Source organism: Scyliorhinus canicula, chromosome 12, assembly GCF_902713615.1.
Source record: "Scyliorhinus canicula chromosome 12, sScyCan1.1, whole genome shotgun sequence".
In the NCBI taxonomy this organism is placed as follows: domain Eukaryota; kingdom Metazoa; phylum Chordata; class Chondrichthyes; order Carcharhiniformes; family Scyliorhinidae; genus Scyliorhinus; species Scyliorhinus canicula.
This window is the reverse complement of record NC_052157.1, coordinates 736,398-761,862: the sequence shown is the minus strand read 5'-3', so window position 1 is coordinate 761,862 and position 25,465 is coordinate 736,398. Positions and strand designations below refer to the sequence as shown.

The 25,465-nt window shown below is 48.0% G+C and overlaps 1 protein-coding gene across 3 annotated transcripts in view; it reads right to left on the bottom strand.

Moving 5' to 3' along the window:
* Nucleotides 1-706: 706 nt before the first annotated feature.
* Nucleotides 707-25,465, bottom strand: part of LOC119974453 (signal peptide peptidase-like 2A) — a 51,357-nt gene continuing 26,598 nt past the window's right edge. The window contains exons 11-13 of one of the 3 annotated variants that reach the window (XM_038813358.1): nt 11,945-12,105; nt 9,732-9,765; nt 707-1,551 (exon numbers count right to left, since the gene is read on the bottom strand). In XM_038813358.1, coding sequence (XP_038669286.1) covers nt 1,511-1,551; nt 9,732-9,765; nt 11,945-12,105 — 236 coding nt within the window. In that variant the 3' untranslated portion in view covers nt 707-1,510. The remainder of the gene's footprint in view (nt 1,552-9,731; nt 9,766-11,944; nt 12,106-25,465) is intronic. The other 2 variants (XM_038813360.1, XM_038813359.1) reach the window with 2 other exon arrangements.

The window sequence follows — 25,465 nt, the reverse complement described above, 5'->3', positions numbered from 1 at the left end:
GATGCTGCCAGACCTGTTGAGTTTATTCAGCATTTTCTGGTTTTCTTCCCTGTTCATCATTCTTTGGTTAACTTCTCCCTAATACTCGCCCCAAATTGGCCTTTTACTCGTTTTAACCCATCTCCTATTAAATGTTCCAGATTAATTTATTACATTTAATATTGTGTAATCGTCATTTGGTTCAATGTAAATCATCTCATTTCAGGACAAATGACCCAGTTTCCCCTCACAATTGTATCCTTGTGTTCAGGATGAAATCCACGACAGCAAGATCGATTTGTGCAGTTATTAAGTTGAGTAATTTTCAGTGAAGGAAATTCTCGAGGTACTTGCAGAATTTCTATGTATGGAGTAATGATGTAAATAACTGTGATCAGAACATATTGACTTGTTTCAGAATATGATCCAAATCAAGCCTCAGTTGTTAAGTGTTTATTGCCAATTCTTCTTGGCAGGAGATGCTATCTTGGTGAATGTGAATGACCTCGTTATATGGTAACCAGTAGAAAATACAACAATTTCTCCCATCTTCACCCAAATCAGCAAGTGACTGAGAAAACACATCCACTTGTTTGCAAGAAAAGGAAACTATGGCACCCAACAATCCCGTGTTGAACTGGGAAGAACCACAATTAACACAAGGTACTACCGTGGATCAATTAACTACTGACAGATTCTCACCGAGGACAAATTAATCAAACCAGAACTGTTTCCAAACGTTTTTAATAAAACAAAGTCATTTTCTGCAAAGTTACATTTATTCACTCAGATCTTGTGCAGCAATGTGCACAGAGGGTTAAATAAACATCAGCACATCCTGTTCCACAGAATGTATTTCAATAATCAAAATGAGCTACAAATCACACATTACAAAGCATTGAATCAAATTCTTCACCCTTCAATATACACAAACTACAAACTAAGAGCTTTTAAGATTTCCATGGGTCAAACCTGGCTTGACAGGTATGAAGCTGCAGTGAAAAATGAGCATTTTCTGCTACTGCAAACTTGTAGAATTTCAGGAACAGTGAATTAAAGGAAAAAATAAACTTTGTTTACCCGTGGTTCTTTTTCAGAGATTAGAGTTTTAATAACGACCCATCTTTCAGTGTCTGATGATTTCCTGATTTACATCAGAGGATGGTTTGCAAGGCACTTGATTCCACTCAGGAAGTTGGGAGTCCATTAACACCCAGAAAGGTTTGTGCAGGTATTTTAGTCATCAATGACAATTTGGGCATTATAAAGTATATCTAGTAAAGTTAGTGAAGCAGTAAAAGTTCATGATCAATTCTGCAATTCAGAAAATCTTTGGTCATTCATTTAGTTATTGCAAAAGTGTTCAAGTGCATAAATTCTTGTGCTTATCAAAGAATTGGCAGGGCATGCCATCAGCTACTGGTATTAGAATATTTGTGTAATTGTTTGATAATAAAATATTTATAAAAAACTAGAAAGTAATAAAGTAACTGGTATGTTTGGGGCTATTCAGGCACTGGCTCAGTGAATCTCAACCGTCTCCTCGCTCGTTGTTCCAACTGGATTCATCATCTGAGAAAGGGGAGAAAAAAAGCCATTGAATCAACTTCCAACGTAAAACTACGATGTGTTTCAGCAACTCTGCAAAACATCTTCCCACAAAAATCAAATCAAATCTCAGAACAGAACCCAGTTGATGGGAAATTTGGAACAGAATGATGGAACGATTACTTCTCTGATCTGGATATAGAAATATTTTGTCAGATTCTCTTCCTCACTGGCTGCGTATTCCAAACCAAGCTGCTTTCCGATTCCAGAGATGACACGGATTAGTTTGGAGAAAGGGTACAGCAAGCAGAACACATAATAACCTGCTCAGCTTGTCCAACTATAAAACATACAACAGTACAGCACAGTACAGGCCCTTCGGCCCACGATCTTGTGCCGACCACTTATCCTAATGTAAGAACAGAGAAGATGGTAAAAGAGGGGGGGGGTGTGGCATTGTTAATCAAGGAAAGTATTACGGCGGTAGAAAGGACGTTTGAGGACTCGTCTACTGAGGTAGTATGGGCCGAGGTTAGGAACAGGAGAGGAGAGGTCACCCTGTTGGGAGTTGTCTATTGACCTCCGAATAGTTCCAGAGATGTAGAGGAAAGGATTGCAAAGATGATTCTCGACAGGAGCGAGAGTAACAGGGTAGTTGTTATGGGAGACTTTAACTTTCCAAATATTGACTGGAAATACTATACTTCGAGTACTATAGATGGGTCAGTTTTTGTGCAGTGTGTGCAGGAGGGTTTTCTGACAGAGTATGTAGACAGGCCAACAAGGGGCGAGGCCACATTGGATTTGGTACTGGGTAATGAACCCGGCCAGGTGTTAGATTTAGATGTAGGTGAGCACTTTGGCGATAGTGATCACAATTCGGTTATGTTTACTTTAGCAATGGGCAGGGATAGGTATATACCGCAAGGCAAGAATTATAGCTGGGGGAAAGGCAATTATGATGCTATTCGGCAAGATTTAGGATGTATAGGATGGGGAAGGAAACTGCAGGGGATGGGTACAATCGAAATGTGGAGCTTTTTCAAGGAACAGCTACTGCGTGTCCTTGATAAGTATGTACCTGTCACGCAGGGAGGAAGTTGTCGAGCAAGGGAACCGTGGTTTACTAAGGAAGTTGAAGCACTTGTCAAGAGGAAGAAGGCGGCTTATGTTAGGATGAGACATGAAGGCTCAGTTAGGGCACTTGAGAGTTACAAGTTAGCCAGGAAGGACCTAAAGGGAGAGTTAAGAAGAGCGAGAGGACACGAAAAGTCATTGGCGGATAGGATCAAGGAAAACCCTAAGGCTTTCTATAGGTATATCAGGAACAAAAGAATGACTAGAGTAAGATTAGGGCCAATCAAGGATAGTAGTGGAAAGTTGTGTGTGGAATCAGAGGAGATAGGGGAAGCATTAAATGGATATTTTTCGTCAGTGTTTACACTGGAGAAAGACAATGTTGTCGAGGAGAATACTCAGGTTCAGTCGACCAGGCTAGATGGAATTGAGGTTCACAAGGAGGAGGTGTTAGCAATTTTGGAAAGTATAAAAATAGATAAGTCCCCTGGGCCAGATGGGATTTATCCTAGGATTCTCTGGGAAGCCAGGGAGGAGATTGCAGAGCCTTTGTCCTTGATCTTTAAGTCGTCTTTGTCGACAGGAATAGTGCCGGAAGACTGGAGGATAGCAAATGTTGTCCCCTTGTTCAAGAAGGGGAGTAGAGACAACCCTGGTAATTATAGACCTGTGAGCCTTACTTCGGTTGTGGGTAAAATGTTGGAAAAGGTTACAAGAGATAGGGTTTATAATCATCTTGAAAAGAACAAGTTGATTAGCGATAGTCAACACGGTTTTGTGAAGGGTAGGTCATGCCTCACAAACCTTTGAGTTTTTTGAGAAGGTGACCAAACAGGTGGATGAAGGGTAAAGCGGTTGATGTGGTGTATATGGATTTCAGTAAGGCGTTTGATAAGGTTCCCCACGGTAGGCTATTGCAGAAAATAAGGAAGTATGGAATTGAAGGTGATCTAGCGGTTTGGATCAGTAATTGGCTAGCTGAAAGAAGACAGAGGGTGGTGGTTGATGGAAAATGTTCATCCTGGAGTTCAGTTACCAGTGGTGTACCGCAAGGATCTGTTTTGGGGCCACTGCTGTTTGTCATTTTTATAAATGACCTGGAAGAGGGTGTAGAAGGATGGGTTAGTAAATTTGCAGATGACACGAAGGTCGGTGGAGTTGTGGATAGTGCTGAAGGATGTTATAGAATACAGAGGGACATAGATAAGCTGCAGAGCTGGGCTGAGAGGTGGCAGATGGAGTTTAATGCGGAAAAGTGAGGTGGTTCACTTTGGAAGGAGTAACAGGAATGCAGAGTACTGGGCTAATGGCAAGATTCTTGGTAGTGTAGATGAACAGAGATCTCGGCATCCAGGTACATAAATCCCTGAAAGTTGCCACCCAGGTTAATAGGGCTGTTAAGAAGGCATATGGTGTGCTAGCCTTTATCAGTAGGGGGATTGAGTTTCGGAGCCACAAGGTCATGCTGCAGCTGTACATAACTCTGGTGCGGCCGCTCCTGGAGTACTGCGTGCAGTTCTGGTCACCACATTATAGGAAGGATGTGGAAGCTTTGGAAAGGGTTCAGAGGAGATTTACTAGGATGTTGCCTGGTATGGAGGGAAGGTCTTACGAGGAAAGGCTCAGGGACTTGAGGTTGTTTTCATTAGAGAGGAGAAGGCTGAGAGGTGACTTAATAGAGACATATAAGATAGTCAGAGGGTTAGATAGGGTGGACAGTGAGAGTCTTTCCTTGGATGGTGATGACCAACATGAGGGGACATAGCTTTAAATTGAGGGGTGGTAGATATAGGACAGATGTCAGAGGCAGTTTCTTTACTCAGAGAGTAGTAGGGGTGTGGAACGCCCTGCCTGCAACAGTAGTAGACTCGCCAACTTTAAGGGCATTTAAGTGGTCACTGGATAGACATATGGATGAAAATGGAATAGTGTAGGTCAGATAGGCTTCAGATGGTTTCACAGGTCGGCGCAACATCGAGGGCCGAAGGGCCCGTACTGCGCTGTAATGTTCTATGTTCTATAAACTACACCCCTTCAATTTACTGCTGTCCATGTGCCTGTCCAAGAGTCGATTAAATGTCCCTAATCACTCTGACTCCACCCCTGCAGTGCATTCCACACACCCACCACTCTCTGTGCCGGACAGGCGCCGGAATGTGGCGACTAGGGGCTTTTCACAGTAACTTCATTGAAGCCTACTTGTGACAATAAGCGATTTTCATTTCATAATGAACCTACCTCTGACATCTCCCCTATACCTTTCTCCAATCACCTTAAAATTATGTCCCCTCGTGACAGCCATTTCCACCCCGGGGAAAAGTCTCTGGCTATCCACTCTGTCCATGCCTCTCATCACCTTGTACGCCTCTATCAAGTCACCTCTCTGCCTTCTTCGCTCCAGTGAGAAAAGCCCCAGCTCCCTCAACCTTTCCTCATAAGACATGCCCTCCAGTCCAGGCAGCATCCTGGTAAACCTCCTCTGCACCCTCTCCAAAGCATCCACATCCTTCCTATAATGAGGCGACCAGAACTGGACACAATATTCCAATTGTGGTCTACCCAGAGTTTAAAGCTGCAGCAAAACCTCACGGCTCTTAAACTCAATCCCTCTGCTAATGAAAACCAACACACCATACACCTTAACAACCCTATCAACCTGGGTGGCAACTTTGAGGAATCTTTGTACATGGACCCCAAGATCCCTCTGTTCCTCCACACTTCCAAGAATCCTGCTTTTAACCCTGTATTCAGCATTCAAATTTGACCTTCCAAAATGAATCACTTCACGTTTATCTAGGTTGAACTCCATCTGCTACTTCTCAGCCCAGCTCTGAATCCTGCCAATGTCCTGTTGTAACCTGCAACAGCCCTCAACACTATCTACAACTACCCCAACCTTCGTGTCATCGGCAAACTTACTAACCCACCCTTCCACTTCCTCATCCAAGTCATTTATAAAAACCACAAAGAGCAGAGGTCCCAGAACAGATCCTTGTAGGACACCACTGGTCACCGACCTCCAGGCGGAATACTTTCCATCTTCTACCACTCGCTGTCTTCTTTCAGCCAGCTAATTCTGTATCCAGGCAGACAAATTTCCCTGTATCCCATGCCCCCTAACTTTCTGAATGCGCCTACCATGGGGAACCTTATCACATGCCTTACTGAAATCCATATACACCACATCCACTGCCCGACCTTCATCAATCTGTCTCATCACATCCTCAAAGAGGCTTGTGAGGCATGGCCTGCCCCTCAAAAAATCAAGCTGACTATCTTTAATCAAACTATGTTTTTCTAAATAACCATAAATCCTATCTCTCAGAATCCTGTCCAATATTTTGCTCACCACAGACATAAGACTGATGGGTCTGTAATTCCCAGGGATTTCCCTATTCCCTTTCTTGAACAGGGGAACAACATTCGCCTCCCTCCAATCATCCGGTACTTCTCCAGTGGTGAATGAGGACACAAAGTTCGCAATCTCCTCCCTCACTTCCCGTAGTAACTGTGTTGTTCCTCGTGTCTTAATAAAGCTCGTAGTCAAAAAGGTGGAGAAGATGCTTTATTGTGAATTTGTTCTCTCTTCAGAGCTTAACTTACGGCTACCTCAAATGCTGCCTGCCTGTGTGTCTGTGTCCTGCTCCCAGTTCTGCCTTCCGTGAAGTGTGTTCTCACTTCCTGTCCCTGTGTATTTATAGCTCTCCCGTGCTCCCTCTAGTGCTTGCTCAGTTGTATTGCATCTACTCAGATCTAAAATCACCACAGTAACCTTGAAGGTATCCCATCTGGTCCAGGGGACTTATCTATCCTTGTGCTTTTCAAAATTTCCAGCACATCCTCCTTCTTAATATCAACCTGTTCGAGTCTATTAACCTGGTTCACGCTGTTCTCATGAGCAACAAGGTCCCTCTCTCCAGTGAATACTGAAGCAAAATATTCATTTAGTCCCCCATCTCCTCAGACTCTAGACACAAGTTCCCTCCACTATCCCTGATCGGCCCTATTCTCACTCTGATCATCCTCATTTCTCACATAAGTGTAGAACACCTTTGAGTTTCCCCTCATCCTTCCTGCCAGGCCTTTTTCATGCCCCCTTCTAGCTCTCCTCAGTCCATTTTGAGTTCCTTCCTGGCTACCTTGTAACTCTCTAGAGCCAAGTCAGATCCTTGCTTCCTTAACCTTAGGTAAGTTTCCTTCTTCCTCTTGACTAGAAGCTCCACTTCTCTTGTCAGCCAAGGCTCCTTCACCTCACCATTCCTTCCTCGTCTCAGTGGGACAAAACAATTCAGCACTCATAGCAAGTGCTCCTTAAACAACCCCCACATTACTGTTGTGCATTTCCCCAAGAACATCTGTTCCAATTTATGTTCTTCAGCTCCTGTCTAATAGCAGTATAATTTCCCCTCCCACAATTAAATACCATCCCATGCCGTCTGTCCGTCTAGACCATGGAGGTCGAGTCATAGACCTCCATGACTATGGTAAAGGTCAAGGAGTTGTGGTCACTGTCCCCAAAATGCTCTCCCACCGAGACATCTGACACCTGGCCTGGTGCGTTGCCGAGCACCAAGTCCAATATGGCCTCCCCCCCCCCTAGTCAGCCTATCTACATATTGAGTCAGGAATCCCTCCTGTTCACATCTGGCAAAATCTGCTCCATCCAAACTATTTGCACTATGGAGGTTCCAGCCAATATTAGGGAAGTTGAAGTCAGCCATGACAACAACTCTGTTATTTCTGCATCTTTCAAGTGACAACACCAACAGCAGATCCATTCGCGTATTGCCCCCTGTAATTGTTCCGTTATGTGTTTCCCCGGCACCCAAATGTATATGCACCCCCCCAATTCCCCCCCCCCACAAACAGATGCCTACTTTTGTGCTAAAAACAATACTGCCAATTGTACAGAGCTGCTGTTGTTGAGCTGGCACATAATACCCCCAGTTATTTTATTTTAACTTTTATTTTTGTTGTTTGTTTTGTTTTTTGTGCATGTTCCCTTCTCTTCTATATATATATATACGTATTCTATTTTGTGTACATAACGGTAAATACACTTTATTCAATTTCTAGGACAGCACGGTGGCACAGTGGTTAGCATTGCTGCCTTCGGCGCTGAGGACCCGGGTTTGAATCCCGGCCCTGGGTCACTGTCTGTGTGGAGTTTGCACATTCTCCCCGTGTCTGCGTGGGTTTTGCCCCCCAACCCAAAGATGTGCAGAGTAGGTGGATTGGCCATGCTAAATTGCCCCTTAATTAGAAATAAAAAAATTGGGTACTTTATTCAATTTCAGCACCGTTCCAAGATCTGCCATCAATCTGTTCCTCCATGTCCCTGCTGCTATTGGGGGTCTATAGACAACTCCCAATAAAGTGACTGCCCCGATGATGAGGTAAACTCTCAGTTTAAGAACAAAATGTTCCAATCCAGAAAGAAACAGAGCTAATACGCAGTGATGTATGTTGTATAAAATACACTTTTCCACTGGAATTCACTTATCTCAGTCTCAAACATCACTAGATTGCAGTAGATGAGCAAAACTGCAAAGTTCAGCAGGTCAGACAGCATATATAAAGCCCCCTTTGCCATTGTCCTAAACCTGCTGGAATCATCGACACGGATCTGCCACAATTATGTGGGATTCCAAAACTGACGTTTTATCCACAACTATCCACCTGCTTTCCTATAAAGACACCCTCAATGGTCATTACTCATCCTCCTCCAATCATCAGGCCACCCAGAAGCATTGGCTTTTATGCATGTCCATTGCCACATCATTTTCTTCAGGTAAGCATGGCCTGCCTCACTGGGTTCATTCTACGATCCACATGCTCAAACTTTTCATTTGGTAAGTTCTTGTAGTTGAATTGAATGATTAACACCACCCTGTTTATTCAATCGCACCAATTCCTCCAGCTCCCTCCACCACCAAGTCCTAACTCTTACACACACACAGCACAAGATCAGAAATGGAATCCATCACCACAGTCTAAGCAAACATTTTAAGCATTAATTTCAAAGAGGTTTTAGTTCCAATTTCTCAAAGTATAAATTACAACACAATTTATTAGTCCCGATGGAAGCTGGAATAATGTAGATCTGCAGAGGGACAGGTAGTATTGAGGAAGCAAGGGGGCTGCAGAGGGACTTGGGCAGGCTAGGAGAGTGGGCAAAGTGGCAGATGGAATACAATGTGGAATAGTGTGAGGTTAAGCACTTTGGAAGGAGGAATTTAGACAGACTATTTTCTAAATGGGGAAATGCTTAGGAAATCAGAAGCACAAAGGGACTTGGGAGTCCTTGTTCATGATTCTCTTAAGGTTAATGGGCAGGTTCAGTCAGCAGTCAGGAAGGCAAATGCAATGTTAGCATTCATGTCAAGAGGGCTAGAATACAAGAGCAGGGATGTACTTAGGTTGTATAAGGCTCTGGTCAGACCCCATTTGGAGTATTGTGAGCAGTTTTGGGCCCCATAGCTAAGAAAGGATGCGCTGGCCTTGGAAAGGGTCCAGAGGAGGTTCACAAAAATGATCCCTGGAGTGAAGAACTTGTTGTATGAGGAACGGTTGAGGACTCTGGGTCTGTACTCGTTGGAGTTTGGAAGGATGAGGGGTGGGATCTTATTGAAACTTACAGGGTACTCCGAAACCTGGATAGAGTGGACGTGGAGAGGATGTTTCCACTTGTAGGAAAAACTAGAACGCGAGGACACAATCTCAGACTGAAGGGACGATCCTTTAAAACAGAGATGAGGAGGAATTTCTTCAGCCAGATGCTGGTGAATCTGTGGAACTCTTTGCCGCAGAAGGCTGTGGAGGCCAAATCACTGAGTGTCTTTAAGACAGAGATAGATAGGTTCTGTATTAATAAGGGGATCAGGGGTTATGGGGAGAAGGCAGGAGAATGAGAATGAGAAAAATATCAGCCATGATTGAATGGCAGAGCAGACTCGATGGGCCGAGTGGCCTAATTCTGCTCCTATGTCTTATGGTCTTATAATGCACCATCAATAAGGGGGAAAAAGCAGAAGGATATTTGGCAAAAAGCTTAGAGAGTCAGGTTATAAGCTCCTGCACGTTGTTAAAGCTGACAGTGTAATTATGATGAACATTATATACCACACCTTGTGTTAAAGGTTCATTGCTGCCATCCAAAACCTAGAGAGAATCAGTTACATTAAATTAATTCTAGACAGCAACATATCCACATTTCCTGACCATGATGCTGGTCAAATCTTGAACTCTAAGTCACAGCAACAAAAATATATTTCTGGATGCAGTGAATCCACCTAACTTCACATCAGTTGGAAACAGGACTTTGTACTGAACAATACGCTGAGTAAATATATAGCTGATATGAATAGCACCAATATACAAGAGTAACACTTCATTTTTAAACAGTCGACAGCCTTCCTGAATGGGTAACAAGATTGCAGCTGAATAAACTGTATATTCATACCACCCCAGAAGTAGCCAGTGATTGACAAATAAATCTCTTCTATAGATAGATTGGAGAGTTGGGCAGAGAAATGGCAGATGGAGTTCAATCCAGGCAAATGCGAGGTGATGCATTTTGGAAGATCCAATTCAAGAGCGGACTATATGGTCAATGGAAGGGTCTTGGGGAAAATTGATGTCTGGGGTTTCAGGTCCATTGTACCCTGAAGGTGACAACGCAGGTTGATAGAGTGGTCAAGAAGGCATACAGCATGCTTGCCTTCATCGGATGGGGTATTGAGTACAAGAGTCGGCAGGTCATGTTACAGTTGTATAGGACTTTGGTTCGGCCACATTTGGAATACTGCGTGCAGTTCTGGTCGCCACATTACCAGAAGGATGTGGATGCTTTGGAGAGGGTGCAGAGGAGGTTCACCAGGATGTTGCCTGGTATGGAGGGTGCTAGCTATGAAGAAAGGTTGAGTAGATTAGGATTGTTTTCGTTGGAAAGTCGGAGGTTGAGGAGGGACCTGATTGAGCTATACAAAATTATGAGAGGTATGGACAGGGTGGATAGCAACAAGCTTTTTCCAAGAGTAGGGGTACCAATTACAAGGGGGTCACGATTTCAAGGTGAGAGGGGGAAAGTTTAAGGGAGATGTGCGTGGAAGGTTTTTTTACGCAGAGGGTGGTGGGTGCCTGGAACGCTTTACCAGCGGAGGTGGTAGAGGCGGGCATGATAGCATCATTTAAGATGCATCCAGACAGGTATATGAACGGGCGGGGAACAGAGGGAAGTAGACCTTGGAAAATCGGCAACAGGTTTAGATAAAGGATCTGGATCAGCGCAGGCTGGGAGGGCCGAAGGGCCTGTTCCTGTGCTGTAATTTTCTTTGTTCTTTCTGTGGGCAGCACGGTAGCATTGTGGATAGCACAATTGCTTCACAGCTCCAGGGTCCCGGGTTCGATTCCGGCTTGGGTCACTGTCTGTGCGGAGTCTGCACATCCTCCCCGTGTGTGCGTGGGTTTCCTCCGGGTGCTTCGGTTTCCTCCCACAGTCCAAAGATGTGCAGATTAGGTGGATTGGCCATGATAAATTGCCCTTAGTGTCCAAAATTGCCCTTAGTGTCGGGTGGGGTTACTGGGTTATGGGGATAGGGTGGAGGTGTTGACCTGGGGTAGGGTGCTCTTTCCAAGAGCCGGTGCAGACTCGATGGGCCTAATGGCCTCCTTCTGTACTGTAAATTCTATGATAAATTCTTTGAATTTGGGAGACACTTTTCACCCAGACTCGGAAATGCATTCAAAGCGGTGTTATTGTTTTTCATGGGTTGTTGGCATTGCACCCGAGGTGGGAGTGGCACCTTTTTGACCCCAGTGCAGACTAGCTGGCATGTCTTTTTGACTTTTCTGTAGCAGTTTGCACGGCCATTTCATAGGGCAGTTACGAGTCACTAACATCTTGATTCACATATAAGCCAGACCAGGTGAGGACATATTTCCTTTGTTAGTGTTCCAGGTGGGTTTTTAATTTAAATTCACTGAATGAGCTATTTGAACCCATGCACCCGGATCAGTGGCCTCTGGAATACCAGTCTAATAGCCTCACCATTCTGCCATCATCACCCCGAGAAGACCATACGCTCGTCTCTTGCATTAACTGGAAGTGGTCACCATCGAAGAAACATGCAAAGTCTGCGAAGATCAAATTCCCTCATGCAAAGACAGCGGGCTAGTGGCGCAAAGTAAACTCAGAGGGCCCAAGTGTCATTTGTGTTGAGAACAATTTGGAAAGGGAGGACTGCAGTTGGCACATACACTCAGACAGTTGTTTTTGTAATAAAAGTTTAATTATATTCTATACAAAAATGTATAGAAAGAGTTAAGAAATTCTGCTAACCTCATAACCATTTCCTGCCCAAAACATTTTCATTTCCTTTCGCCTCCAGGCAATCACCGAACATGTGATGAGAGTGCAGGGCACCAAGTAGAGCAAAGCCGGCTGTGCCATTGTCGACAGGATCAGAGCAATAAATGTCAGAAGCATGCCACCTGCATAAGCTAGAAAATGAAAAAACAAAGTTAAACATTTCATATTCTACACTTCAAAGTTCTACTGCCATATTCTACCAATAATATATCCAAAAGTAAAGAGGAATTTGTCAATCTTTTAAAAAATAAATTCAGAGTACCCAATTATTTTTTTCCAATTAAGGGGCAATTTATCGCGGCCAATCCACCTACCCGGCACATAGAACATAGAACAGTACAGCACAGAACAGGCCCTTTGGCCCTCAATGTTGTGCCGAGCCATGATCACCCTACTCAAACCCACGTATCCACCCTATACCCGTAACCCAACAACCCCCCCCTTAACCTTACTTTTTTATTAGGACACTACGGGCAATTTAGCATGGCCAATCCACCTAACCCGCACATCTTTGGACTATGGGAGGAAACCGGAGCACCCGGAGGAAACCCACGCACACAGGGGGAGGACGTGCAGACTCCACACAGACAGTGGCCCAGCCGGGAATCGAACCTGGGACCCTGTAGCTGTGAAGCATTTATGCTAACCACCATGCTACCCTGCTGCACATCTTTGGGTTGTGGGGGTGAAAACCCACGCAGACACGGGGAGAATGTGAAAACTCCACACGGACAGTGACCTGGGGCCGGTATCGAACCCGGGTCCTTGGTACCGTGAGGCAGAAGTGCTAACCACTGCGTGACTGTGCTGCCTGGAATTTGTCAATCTTTAAGTGAACTCCAGGTTTATATACATAGCTGTTTAAATGTCACAATTGGGATCTCCCCAACTCCTGGGCCACTCCCACAGGTCTGAGGGATATAATCAAGTTAATTGTCAGCATGTGCAAGGGTTGCTGATTACTAATAATAATCTTTATTGTCACAAGTAGGCTTACACTAACACTGCAATGAAGTTACTGTGAAAAGCCCCTAGTTGCCACACTCTAGCGCCTGTTAGGGTACTGTAGCCACCAAAGTTGGCCATTCCCCAAATACAAACTGGAGGAACGCAAAGCATACAGGTTAAAATGGACAATGTTTGCAGCCCCAACAGGCTGCACCAAGCCAATGTGTATTCTGTCTGCTAAGAGAGCAGACAGCACCGAAACGAACATTCCGCATACTAATGAGGCAATCTCCGGGATAGTTAACATAGCAATGGAACGATTCCAGAGACAATGGACACAAATGGGGAAGTAACCACAACATTGTAAAGAATAGCTAGCGCTTTTCCAGGAGACACATCCGGAGTGAGACACATCCAGAGTGGGGATTGCAACTTGGTAATTTGGTGCAGTGAGGTAATTCGGTGCAGAGTGTGAGGTGGTGCTTTTTCAGAGGTGCTTTTTAACCCTGGTAAGTGACTGGCAAGTAGTTTTTCTTTTCATTCTTTTCATTGTCTAATTTATTTATTTTTATTTTGAAATTGTTGTTGTATAAGTTTACCTAAGGTTTAAGACATGGCAGGAGATCCCAGACCCGTGTCATGCTCCTCGTGTGCGATGTGGGAGCTCAGGGACACGTCCACTGTCCCTGGTTCCTTCACGTGCAAGAAGTGTGTTCAGTTGCAGCTCCTGTTAGACCGCTTGACGGCTCTGGAGCTGCGGATGGACTCACTTTGCAGCATCCGCGATGCTGAGGAGGTCGTGGATAGCACGTTTAGCGAGTTGGTCCCACCGCAGGTGAAAATTAATGAGGGAGATAGAAAATGGGTGCCCAAAAGAAACAGCAAGAGTAGGAAGGCAGTGCAGGTGTCCCCTGCGGTCATCTCCCTGCAAAACAGATATACCGCTTTGGATACTGTTGAGGGAGAAGGCTCACCAGGGGAAGGCAGCAGCAGCCAGGTTCATGGCACCGTGGCTGGCTCTGCTGCACAGCAGGGCAGGAAGAAAAATGGCAGGGCTATAGTGATAGGGGACTCGATCGCAAGGGGTCCACCCCGCCCCCATCCCCACACCCCCATCCCATCCCCGTCCCCACCACCCCTATCCCCATACCTACACACCCCGGGACAGTGAAGGGAAATATCTCCATACCTACACACCCCGGGACAGGGAAGGGACATATCACCATACCTACACACCCCGGGACAGTGAAGGGAAATATCCCCATACCTACACACCCCGGGACAGTGAAGGGAAATATCCCCATACCTACACACCCCGGGACAGGGACAGTGAAGGGACATATCCCCATACCTACACACCCCGGGACAGTGAAGGGAAATATCCCCATACCTACACACCCCGGGACAGTGAAGGGAAATATCCCCATACCTACACACCCCGGGACAGTGACAGTGAAGGGACATATCCCCATACCTACACACCCCGGGACAGTGACAGTGAAGGGAAATATCCCCATACCTACACACCCCGGGACAGGGACAGTGAAGGGAAATATCCCCATACCTACACACCCCAGGACAGTGAAGGGAAATATCCCCATACCTACACACACCGGGACAGGGACAGTGAAGGGAAATATCCCCATACCTACACACCCCGGGACAGTGAAGGGAAATATCCCCATACCTACACACACCGGGACAGTGAAGGGAAATATCCCCATACCTACACACCCCGAGACCGTGAATATCCCCATACCTACACACCCCGGGACAGTGAAGGGAAATATCCCCATACCTACACACCCCAGGACAATGAAGGGAAATATCCCCATACCTACACACACCGGGACAGTGAATATCCCCATACCTACACACCCCGGGACAGGGACAGTGAAGGGACATATCCCCATACCTACACACCCCGGGACAGGGACAGTGAAGGGACATATCCCCATACCTACACACCCCGGGACAGTGAAGGGAAATATTCCCATACCTACACACCCCGGGACAGTGAAGGGAAATATCCCCATACTTACACACCCCGGGACAGTGAAGGGAAATATCCCCTTACCTACACACCCCGGGACAGGGACAGTGAAGGGACATATCCCCATACTTACACACCCCGGGACAGTGAAGGGAAATATCCCCTTACCTACACACCCCGGGACAGGGACAGTGAAGGGACATATCCCCATACCTACACACCCCGGGACAGTGAAGGGAAATATTCCCATACCTACACACCCCGGGACAGTGAAGGGAAATATCCCCATACCTACACACCCCAGGACAGGGACAGTGAAGGGACATATCCCCATACCTACACACCCCGGGACAGTGACAGTGAAGGGAAATATCCCCATACCGACACACCCCGGGACGGTGAAGGGCAATATCCCCATACCTACACACCCCGGGACAGGGACAGTGAAGGGACATATCCCCATACCTACACACCCCGGGACAGTGACAGTGAAGGGAAATATCCCCATACCTACACACCCCGGGACGGTGAAGGGCAATATCCCCATACCTACACACCCCGGGACAGGGACAGTGAAGGGACATATCCCCATACCTACACACCCCAGGACAGTGAAGGGAAATATCCCCATACCTACACACCCCAGGACAGTGAAGGGAAATATCCCCATACCTACACACCCCGGGACAGTGAAGGGCAATATCCCCATACCTACACACCCCGGGACAGGGACAGTGAAGGGCAATATCCCCATACCTACACACCCCGGGACAGGGACAGTGAAGGGCAATATCCCCATACCTACACACCCCAGGACAGGGACAGTGAAGGGACATATCCCCATACCTACACACCCCGGGACAGGGACAGTGAAGGGCAATATCCCCATACCTACACACCCCGGGACAGGGACAGTGAAGGGACATATCCCCATACCTACACACCCCGGGACAGGGACAGTGAAGGGAAATATCCCCATACCTACACACCCCGGGACAGGGACAGTGAAGGGCAATATCCCCATACCTACACACCCCGGGACAGGGACAGTGAAGGGAAATATCCCCATACCTACACACCCCGGGACAGGGACAGTGAAGGGACATATCCCCATACCTACACACCCTGGGTCAGTGAAGGGAAATATCCCCATACCTACACACCCCGGGACAGGGACAGTGAAGGGAAATATCCCCATACCTACACACCCCGGGTCAGTGAAGGGAAATATCCCCATACCTACACACCCCGGGACAGGGACAGTGAAGGGACATATCCCCATACCTACACACCCCGGGTCAGTGAAGGGAAATATCCCCATACCTACACACCCCGGGACAGTGACAGTGAAGGGAAATATCCCCATACCTACACACCCCGGGACAGGGACAGTGAAGGGACATATCCCCATACCTACACACCCCGGGACAGGGACAGTGAAGGGAAATATCCCCATACCTACACACCCCGGGTCAGTGAAGGGAAATATCCTCATACTTACACACCCCGGGACAGTGAAGGGAAATATCCCCATACCTACACACCCCGGGACAGGGACAGTGAAGGGACATATCCCCATACCTACACACCCCGGGACAGGGACAGTGAAGGGAAATATCCCCATACCTACACACCCCGGGACAGGGACAGTGAAGGGAAATATCCCCATACCTACACACCCCGGGACAGGGAAGGGAAATATCCCCATACCTACACACCCCGGGACAGTGACAGTGAAGGGAAATATCCCCATACCTACACACCCCTGGACAGTGAAGGAAAATATCCCCATACCTACACACCCCGGGACAGTGAAGGGAAATATCCCCATACCTACACACCCCGGGACAGGGAAGGGAAATATCCCCATACCTACACACCCCGGGACAGTGAAGGGAAATATCCCCATACCTACACACCCCGGGACAGTGAATATCCCCATACCTACACACCCCGGGACAGGGAAGGGACATATCCCCATACCTACACACCCCGGGACAGTGAATATCCCCATACCTACACACCCCGGGACAGGGAAGGGACATATCCCCATACCTACACACCCCAGGACAGTGAATATCCCCATACCTACACACCCCGGGACAGGGACAGTGAAGGGACATATCCCCATACCTACACACCCCGGGACAGGGACAGTGAAGGGAAATATCCCCATACCTACACACCCCGGGACAGTGAAGGGAAATATCCCCATACCTACACACCCCGGGACAGGGACAGTGAAGGGAAATATCCCCTTACCTACACACCCCGGGACAGGGACAGTGAAGGGACATATCCCCATACCTACACACCCCGGGACAGGGACAGTGAAGGGAAATATCCCCATACCTACACACCCCGGGACAGTGAAGGGAAATATCCCCATACCTACACACCCCGGGACAGGGACAGTGAAGGGAAATATCCCCATACCTACACGCCCCGGGACAGGGACAGTGAAGGGAAATATCCCCATACCTACACACCCCGGGACAGGGACAGTGAAGGGACATATCCCCATACCTACACACCCCGGGACAGTGAAGGGAAATATCCCCATACCTACACTTCCCGGGACAGGGACAGTGAAGGGAAATATCCCCATACCTACACACCCCGGGACAGTGAAGGGAAATATCCCCATACCTACACACCCCGGGACAGGGACAGTGAAGGGAAATATCCCCATACCTGCACATCCCGGGACAGTGAAGGGAAATTTCCCCATACCTACACTTCCCGGGACAGGGACAGTGAAGGGAAATATCCCCATACCTACACACCCCGGGACAGTGAAGGGAAATATCCCCATACCTACACATCCCGGGACAGTGACAGTGAAGGGAAATATCCCCATACCTACACACCCCTGGACAGTGAAGGAAAATATCCCCATACCTACACACCCCGGGACAGTGAAGGGAAATATCCCCATACCTACACACCCCGGGACAGGGAAGGGAAATATCCCCATACCTACACACCCCGGGACAGTGAAGGGAAATATCCCCATACCTACACACCCCGGGACAGTGAATATCCCCATACCTACACACCCCGGGACAGGGAAGGGACATATCCCCATACCTACACACCCCGGGACAGTGAATATCCCCATACCTACACACCCCGGGACAGGGAAGGGACATATCCCCATACCTACACACCCCAGGACAGTGAATATCCCCATACCTACACACCCCGGGACAGGGACAGTGAAGGGACATATCCCCATACCTACACACCCCGGGACAGGGACAGTGAAGGGAAATATCCCCATACCTACACACCCCGGGACAGTGAAGGGAAATATCCCCATACCTACACACCCCGGGACAGGGACAGTGAAGGGAAATATCCCCTTACCTACACACCCCGGGACAGGGACAGTGAAGGGACATATCCCCATACCTACACACCCCGGGACAGGGACAGTGAAGGGAAATATCCCCATACCTACACACCCCGGGACAGTGAAGGGAAATATCCCCATACCTACACACCCCGGGACAGGGACAGTGAAGGGAAATATCCCCATACCTACACGCCCCGGGACAGGGACAGTGAAGGGAAATATCCCCATACCTACACACCCCGGGACAGGGACAGTGAAGGGACATATCCCCATACCTACACACCCCGGGACAGTGAAGGGAAATATCCCCATACCTACACACCCCGGGACAGGGACAGTGAAGGGAAATATCCCCATACCTGCACACCCCGGGACAGGGACAGTGAAGGGAAATATCCCCATACCTACACACCCCGGGACAGTGAAGGGAAATATCCCCATACCTACACATCCCGGGACAGTGACAGTGAAGGGAAATATCCCCATACCTACACACCCCTGGACAGTGAAGGAAAATATCCCCATACCTACACTTCCCGGGACAGGGACAGTGAAGGGAAATATCCCCATACCTACACACCCCGGGACAGGGACAGTGAAGGGAAATATCCCCATACCTACACACCCCGGGACAGTGAAGGGAAATATCCCCATACCTACACATCCCGGGACAGTGACAGTGAAGGGAAATATCCCCATACCTACACACCCCTGGACAGTGAAGGAAAATATCCCCATACCTACACACCCCGGGACAGTGAAGGGAAATATCCCCATACCTACACACCCCGGGACAGTGAAGGAAAATATCCCCATACCTACACACCCCGGGACAGTGAAGGGAAATATCCCCATACCTACACACCCCGGGACAGGGAAGGGAAATATCCCCATACCTACACACCCCGGGACAGTGAAGGGAAATATCCCCATACCTACACACCCCGGGACAGTGAATATCCCCATACCTACACACCCCGGGACAGGGAAGGGACATATCCCCATACCTACACACCCCAGGACAGTGAATATCCCCATACCTACACACCCCGGGACAGGGACAGTGAAGGGACATATCCCCATACCTACACACCCCGGGACAGGGACAGTGAAGGGAAATATCCCCATACCTACACACCCCGGGACAGGGACAGTGAAGGGAAATATCCCCATACCTACACGCCCCGGGACAGGGACAGTGAAGGGAAATATCCCCATACCTACACACCCCGGGACAGGGACAGTGAAGGGACATATCCCCATACCTACACACCCCGGGACAGGGAAGGGACATATCCCCATACCTACACACCCCAGGACAGTGAATATCCCCATACCTACACACCCCGGGACAGGGACAGTGAAGGGAAATATCCCCATACCTACACACCCCGGGACAGGGACAGTGAAGGGACATATCCCCATACCTACACACCCCGGGACAGTGAAGGGAAATATCCCCATACCTACACTTCCCGGGACAGGGACAGTGAAGGGAAATATCCCCATACCTACACACCCCGGGACAGTGAAGGGAAATATCCCCATACCTACACACCCCGGGACAGGGACAGTGAAGGGAAATATCCCCATACCTGCACATCCCGGGACAGTGAAGGGAAATTTTAATTTTTTAATGAATTTAGAGTACCCAACTATTTTTTTTTTCAATTAAGGGACAATTTAGCGTGGCCAATCCATCTAGCCTGCACATCTTTATACTGTGGGGTGGAACCCACGCAGATACGGGGAGAACGTTCAAACTCCACATTCACCCAAGGTCAGAATTGAACTGGGGTCCCTGGCATTGTGGGGCAGCAGTGCTAACCACTGTGCCGCCCTGACACTGAGGCAGCAGTGCTAAGGACTGTGCCATCACTAATCACTGACTGATCAGCTTGCCATTCATCTCATTATTTTAAATACACTTGAAATTAGGCATTTTATATGAAGCAAGATGCCACCAGTACAGTGGTTAGCACGGGTGGTACAATGGCAAAGTGATTAGCACTGCTGCCTCAGTGCCAGGGACCCAGGATTAATTTCAACTGTAGATCAGTGTGAGGATTTTGCACATTCTCCCCGTATGTGTGTGAGTTTCCTCCCACAGTCCAAAGGTAGACAGATTAGGCGGATTGGGCGTTCTAAATTGCCTTAGTGTCCAAAGGTTAGGTTGGTTTATGGGCCAAAGGAATGTGGTGGTGGTGGTGGTGGTGGGGGGGGGGGGGGGGGGGGGTTTGGGAGACAGATGGGTCAGTGCAGACTCGATGGGTTGAATGGCCTCCCTCTGCACTGTAATTAAATCACAATCGGAGCAGCAATAGGCCATTTGGACCATCGAACCTGCTCTGCCATTCAAAACATCACCGTTTGTTGTTTGGATCCTGGGCTCAACTCCACACATCCCTGTCTCTCCCCATAACCCTAGACCCTCGTCGATTAACTCAGCCTTGAATATATTCAGTGACCCAGTCCCATTGCTCCCTGTGGAGAATTCCGTGACCCAGTCCCATTGCTCCCTGTAGAGAATTCCGTGACCCAGTCCCATTGCTCCCTGTGGAGAATTCCGTGACCCATTGCTCCCTGTGGAAGGGAATTCCAAAGCCGAAAGATCCTCAGAAGAAATTCTTCCTAAATTGCAGACTAATTTTTAAACTGTGCCTGAAGAGCTGGATTCTTCTATAATGAAGCATTCCTTCCAAATCTACCCCGTCAAGTCCCCTCAGAATCTTCAATGTTTCAGTCAGATCACCTCATTCTCCTAAACTCTAAACAATGACTAATGGGCCCAGCCTTCTCCACTTCTCCTCACACGACAACCCTTCACCCCAGGAATCACCCGACTGAACCGTCTCCGAATTTCTTCCATGACAAGTATATCCCTCCTTAAACAAGGTGATCTAAACTGTACACAGTGCTCCAGTGTAGTCCCACCAACACCTCGCACAGCTTCAGCAAGGTTTCTCGAAGTTTACACTCCACCTCCCTCGCAATGACGTCAAAATTCCACTCGCCTTACTAATTACTTGTGCCACATGCCACTTGTGATTCATGTCAAGGCCGATACCATTCTGCCATCTCTCTTCATAAAGACCTTGAAGAGATCAACTGTTAAATCAAACTTTCCCTTTTACGCTTATTTAAAAGGTGGAATTTGCTGGATCTAAAATTGGCTGTACAAGTCACATTTTGGTTACATTATATCAATCCTCAACCTTCATCCTTGTGGAATCTTACACCACTCATTGTGCGTTCATGTTACAAATCAACAAGGGACCAGCAGATGATGTGTCACAAGCCTGATTCTATAACAAGGGGAAGCCATCAAACCCTGTTATACCAACAGAGACACTAAAAGCCACCATTTATCTCCCAAGGTGAATAGAGGTATAGTAACCCCTTGCAAGCCTACTACGGACTCATTAATGGTCACCGCCACATGACCCAAGTTTGAAATTACATTCCCAGAATTGCAACTCAGTCTGTTTAACCTCCAGCCTGCAAACATCAAAGCAGCACTCCAGACAGACTGACTGCATCAAGCCCAATCCTCCTCACACCCCAAGATTCCTGCCAGTGCCCACCGAGCAGACCAAGTCTCAGTATACCAACCTCACCTCGCTCCATCACCTCAACCTCATCTTGCTCCGTACATCACCTCAACTTTAAAGGAATTTCCAAGATCCTATGTCAGCTAAATGAACTGCAGCTCCTGCGAAGGAACTCTCACTGGACGTGAAGTCACATGAATGGACATCCACATCTATGGTGCTTTTACTTCAAGTCAGTCGGAGCTGTAAAACCTGCTCTTTCCTACCTAATCGTCTGTGACATGGAGTCACAACTATTCCTCGGCTTCGAATGTGTGAATAAATTATACTTCGATTCAAGTCCAAAGAGAGTTTGCTGTGAGTCACTTTAAAAATTGATCCCTCAAGAGGGTTTGCGGGAAATCAGTCACAGCGTATTTCAAAAATGATAATACCTCTGCTCACAGATAAACAGTTAAAAAATAAAGGAGTTCACTTTCGCCTCACTCCTGTCTGTAAAAATCTCTATTTAAATCTTTTGCTGTTATTTGTTTCCTGTCAAAGTGGACAACTTTTCCACATTATTGTGCACCTGCCAATTCAATATTGCCTTGCAGATTCATTCTATCCTCCTCCCAACGTATCTTCTGACCGATGGTTACATAGAAAATACAGTGCAGGAGGCCATTCGGCCCATCGAGTCTGCACTGACCCACTTAAGCTCTCACTTCCAACCTATCCCTGTAATCTAGTAACCCCTCCTGAAATGTCAGAATATTTGGCTACCAAATTGTGCTTCTTACACATCATTCATCACTCAAATTTGTAAGTAGTTGAGGCCCCAGCACTGATTCCTGCGGCACCTAACTTGCTGACAGTTTGACAATCTGAAAATGATCCCAACTTCTGTTCCTGCGTTAGCCATCCTCAATCTATATAAATATGTCACCCCGAACACCATCAGCTCTTACCCGTGCAATAACCTTTTATGTGGTGCCGTAACAAATGCTTCTTGAAAATTCGAACACTGTACATCTACTGGTTCCCCTTTATCCATTCTGAGTATTACACCCTCACAGAGCTTTAATAAACACAATTTTCCTTTCAAAAAACCATGGTGACTCTGCCGGATTGCATTCTGATTTTCTAACTGTCCTGATACCACTCCCTTAATAATGGATCCTTAGGGAGGCTCGGTAATGCAGTGGTTGGCACTGCTGCCTCACGGTGCCGAGGACCCGGCTTCGATCCCGGTAATGCAGTGGTTGGCACTGCTGTCTCACGGCTCTGAGGACCCGGGTACGATACGGGTGATGCAGTGGTTGGCACTGCTGCCGCACGGCGCCGAGGACCCAGGTTCGATCCCGATGATGCAGTGGTTAGCACTGCTGCCTCACTGCACCGAGGACCCAGGTTCGATCCCGGTGATGCAGTGGTTAGCACTGCTGCCTCACGGTGCCGAGGACCCGGGTACGATCCCGGTGGTTAGCACTGCTGCCTCACGGTGCTGAGGACCCAGGTTTGATCCCGATGATGCAGTGGTTAGCACTGCTGCCTCACTGCACCGAGGACCCAGGTTCGATCCCGGTGATGCAGTGGTTAGCACTGCTGCCTCACGGTGCCGAGGACCCGGCTTCGATCCCGGTGATGCAGTGGTTAGCACTGCTGCCGCACGGTGCCGAGGACCCGGCTTCGATCCCGGTGATGCAGTGGTTGGCACTGCTGCCTCACGGCTCTGAGGACCCGGGTACGATACGGGTGATGCAGTGGTTGGCACTGCTGCCTCACGGCTCCGAGGACCCGGGTTCGATCCCGATGATGCAGTGGTTAGCACTGCTGTCTCACGGTGCCGAGGACCCGGGTTCGATCCCAGCGATGCAGTGGTTGGCACTGCTGCCTCACGGTGCCGAGGACCCAGGTTCGATCCCGATGATGCAGTGGTTAGCACTGCTGTCTCACGGCTCTGAGGACCCGGGTTCGATCCCGGTGATTAGCACTGCTGCCGCACGGCGCCGAGGACCCGGGTACGATCCCGGTGGTTAGCACTGCTGCCTCACGGTAATGAGGACCCAGGTTTGATCCCGATGATGCAGTGGTTAGCACTGCTGCCTCACTGCACCGAGGACCCAGGTTCGATCCCGATGATGCAGTGGTTAGCACTGCTGTCTCACGGCTCTGAGGACCCGGGTTCGATCCCGGTGATTAGCACTGCTGCCGCACGGCGCCGAGGACCCGGGTTCAATCCCGGTGATGCAGTGGTTAAATAATGCAGAAAATAAGGAAGTATGGAATTGAAGGTGATTTAGCGGTTTGGATCAGTAATTGGCTAGCTGAAAGAAGACAGAGGGTGGCGGTTGATGGCAAATGTTCATCCTGGAGTTCAGTTACTAGTGGTGTACCGCAAGGATCTGTTTTGGGGCCACTGCTGTTTGTCATTTTTATAAATGACCTGGAAGGGGGTGTAGAAGGATGGGTTAGTAAATTTGCAGATGACACGAAGGTCGGTGGAGTTGTGGATAGTGCTGAAGGATGTTATAGGATACAGAGGGACATAGATAAGCTGCAGAGCTGGGCTGAGAGGTGGCAGATGGAGTTTAATGCGGAAAAGTGTGAGGTGGTTCACTTTGGAAGGAGTAACAGGAATGCAGAGTACTGGGCTAATGGCAAGATTCTTGGTAGTGTAGATGAACAGAGAGATCTCGGCATCCAGGTACATAAATCCCTGAAAGTTGCCACCCAGGTTAATAGGGCTGTTAAGAAGGCACATGGTGTGCTAGCCTTTATCAGTAGGGGGATTGAGTTTCGGAGCCACAAGGTCATGCTGCAGCTGTACATAACTCTGGTGCGGCCGCTCCTGGAGTACTGCGTGCAGTTCTGGTCACTACATTATAGGAAGGATGTGGAAGCTTAGGAAAGGGTTCAGAGATTTACTAGGATGTTGCCTGGTATGGAGGGAAGGTCTTACGAGGAAAGGCTCAGGGACTTGAGGTTTTCATTAGAGAGGAGAAGGCTGAGAGGTGACTTAATAGAGACATATAAGATAGTCAGAGGGTTAGATAGGGTGGACAGTGAGAGTCTTTTTCCTCGGATGGTGATGACCAACATGAGGGCACATAGCTTTAAATTGAGGGGTGGTAGATATAGGACAGATGTCAGAGGCAGTTTCTTTACTCAAAGAGTAGTAGGGGTGTGGAACGCCCTGCCTGCAACAGTAGTAGACTCGCCAACTTTAAGGGCATTTAAGTGGTCACTGGATAGACATATGGATGAAAATGGAATAGTGTAGGTCAGATAGGCTTCAGATGGTTTCACAGGTCGGCGCAACATCGAGGGCCGAAGGGCCCGTACTGCGCTGTAGTGTTCTATGTTCTATGTTAGCACTGCTGCCTCACGCCGCCGAGGACCCGGGTTCGATCCCAGCCCCAGGACTCACCATGTCTGCGTGGGTCTCACACCCACAACCCAAAGATGTGGAGGGTCGGTGGATTGGCCACAATAAAGTGCCAAAAATAAAATAAAATAATGGATTCTCGCATTTTCCCCAATGACAGTTAAAACTAACTGGCCTACAGAAGGTTCCTGATTTCAGTCTGTATAGTGACGTTACATATGCACCGTTCCAATCCATTTTCCAGAATGAAGGAAATTTTGGAAGATGACAA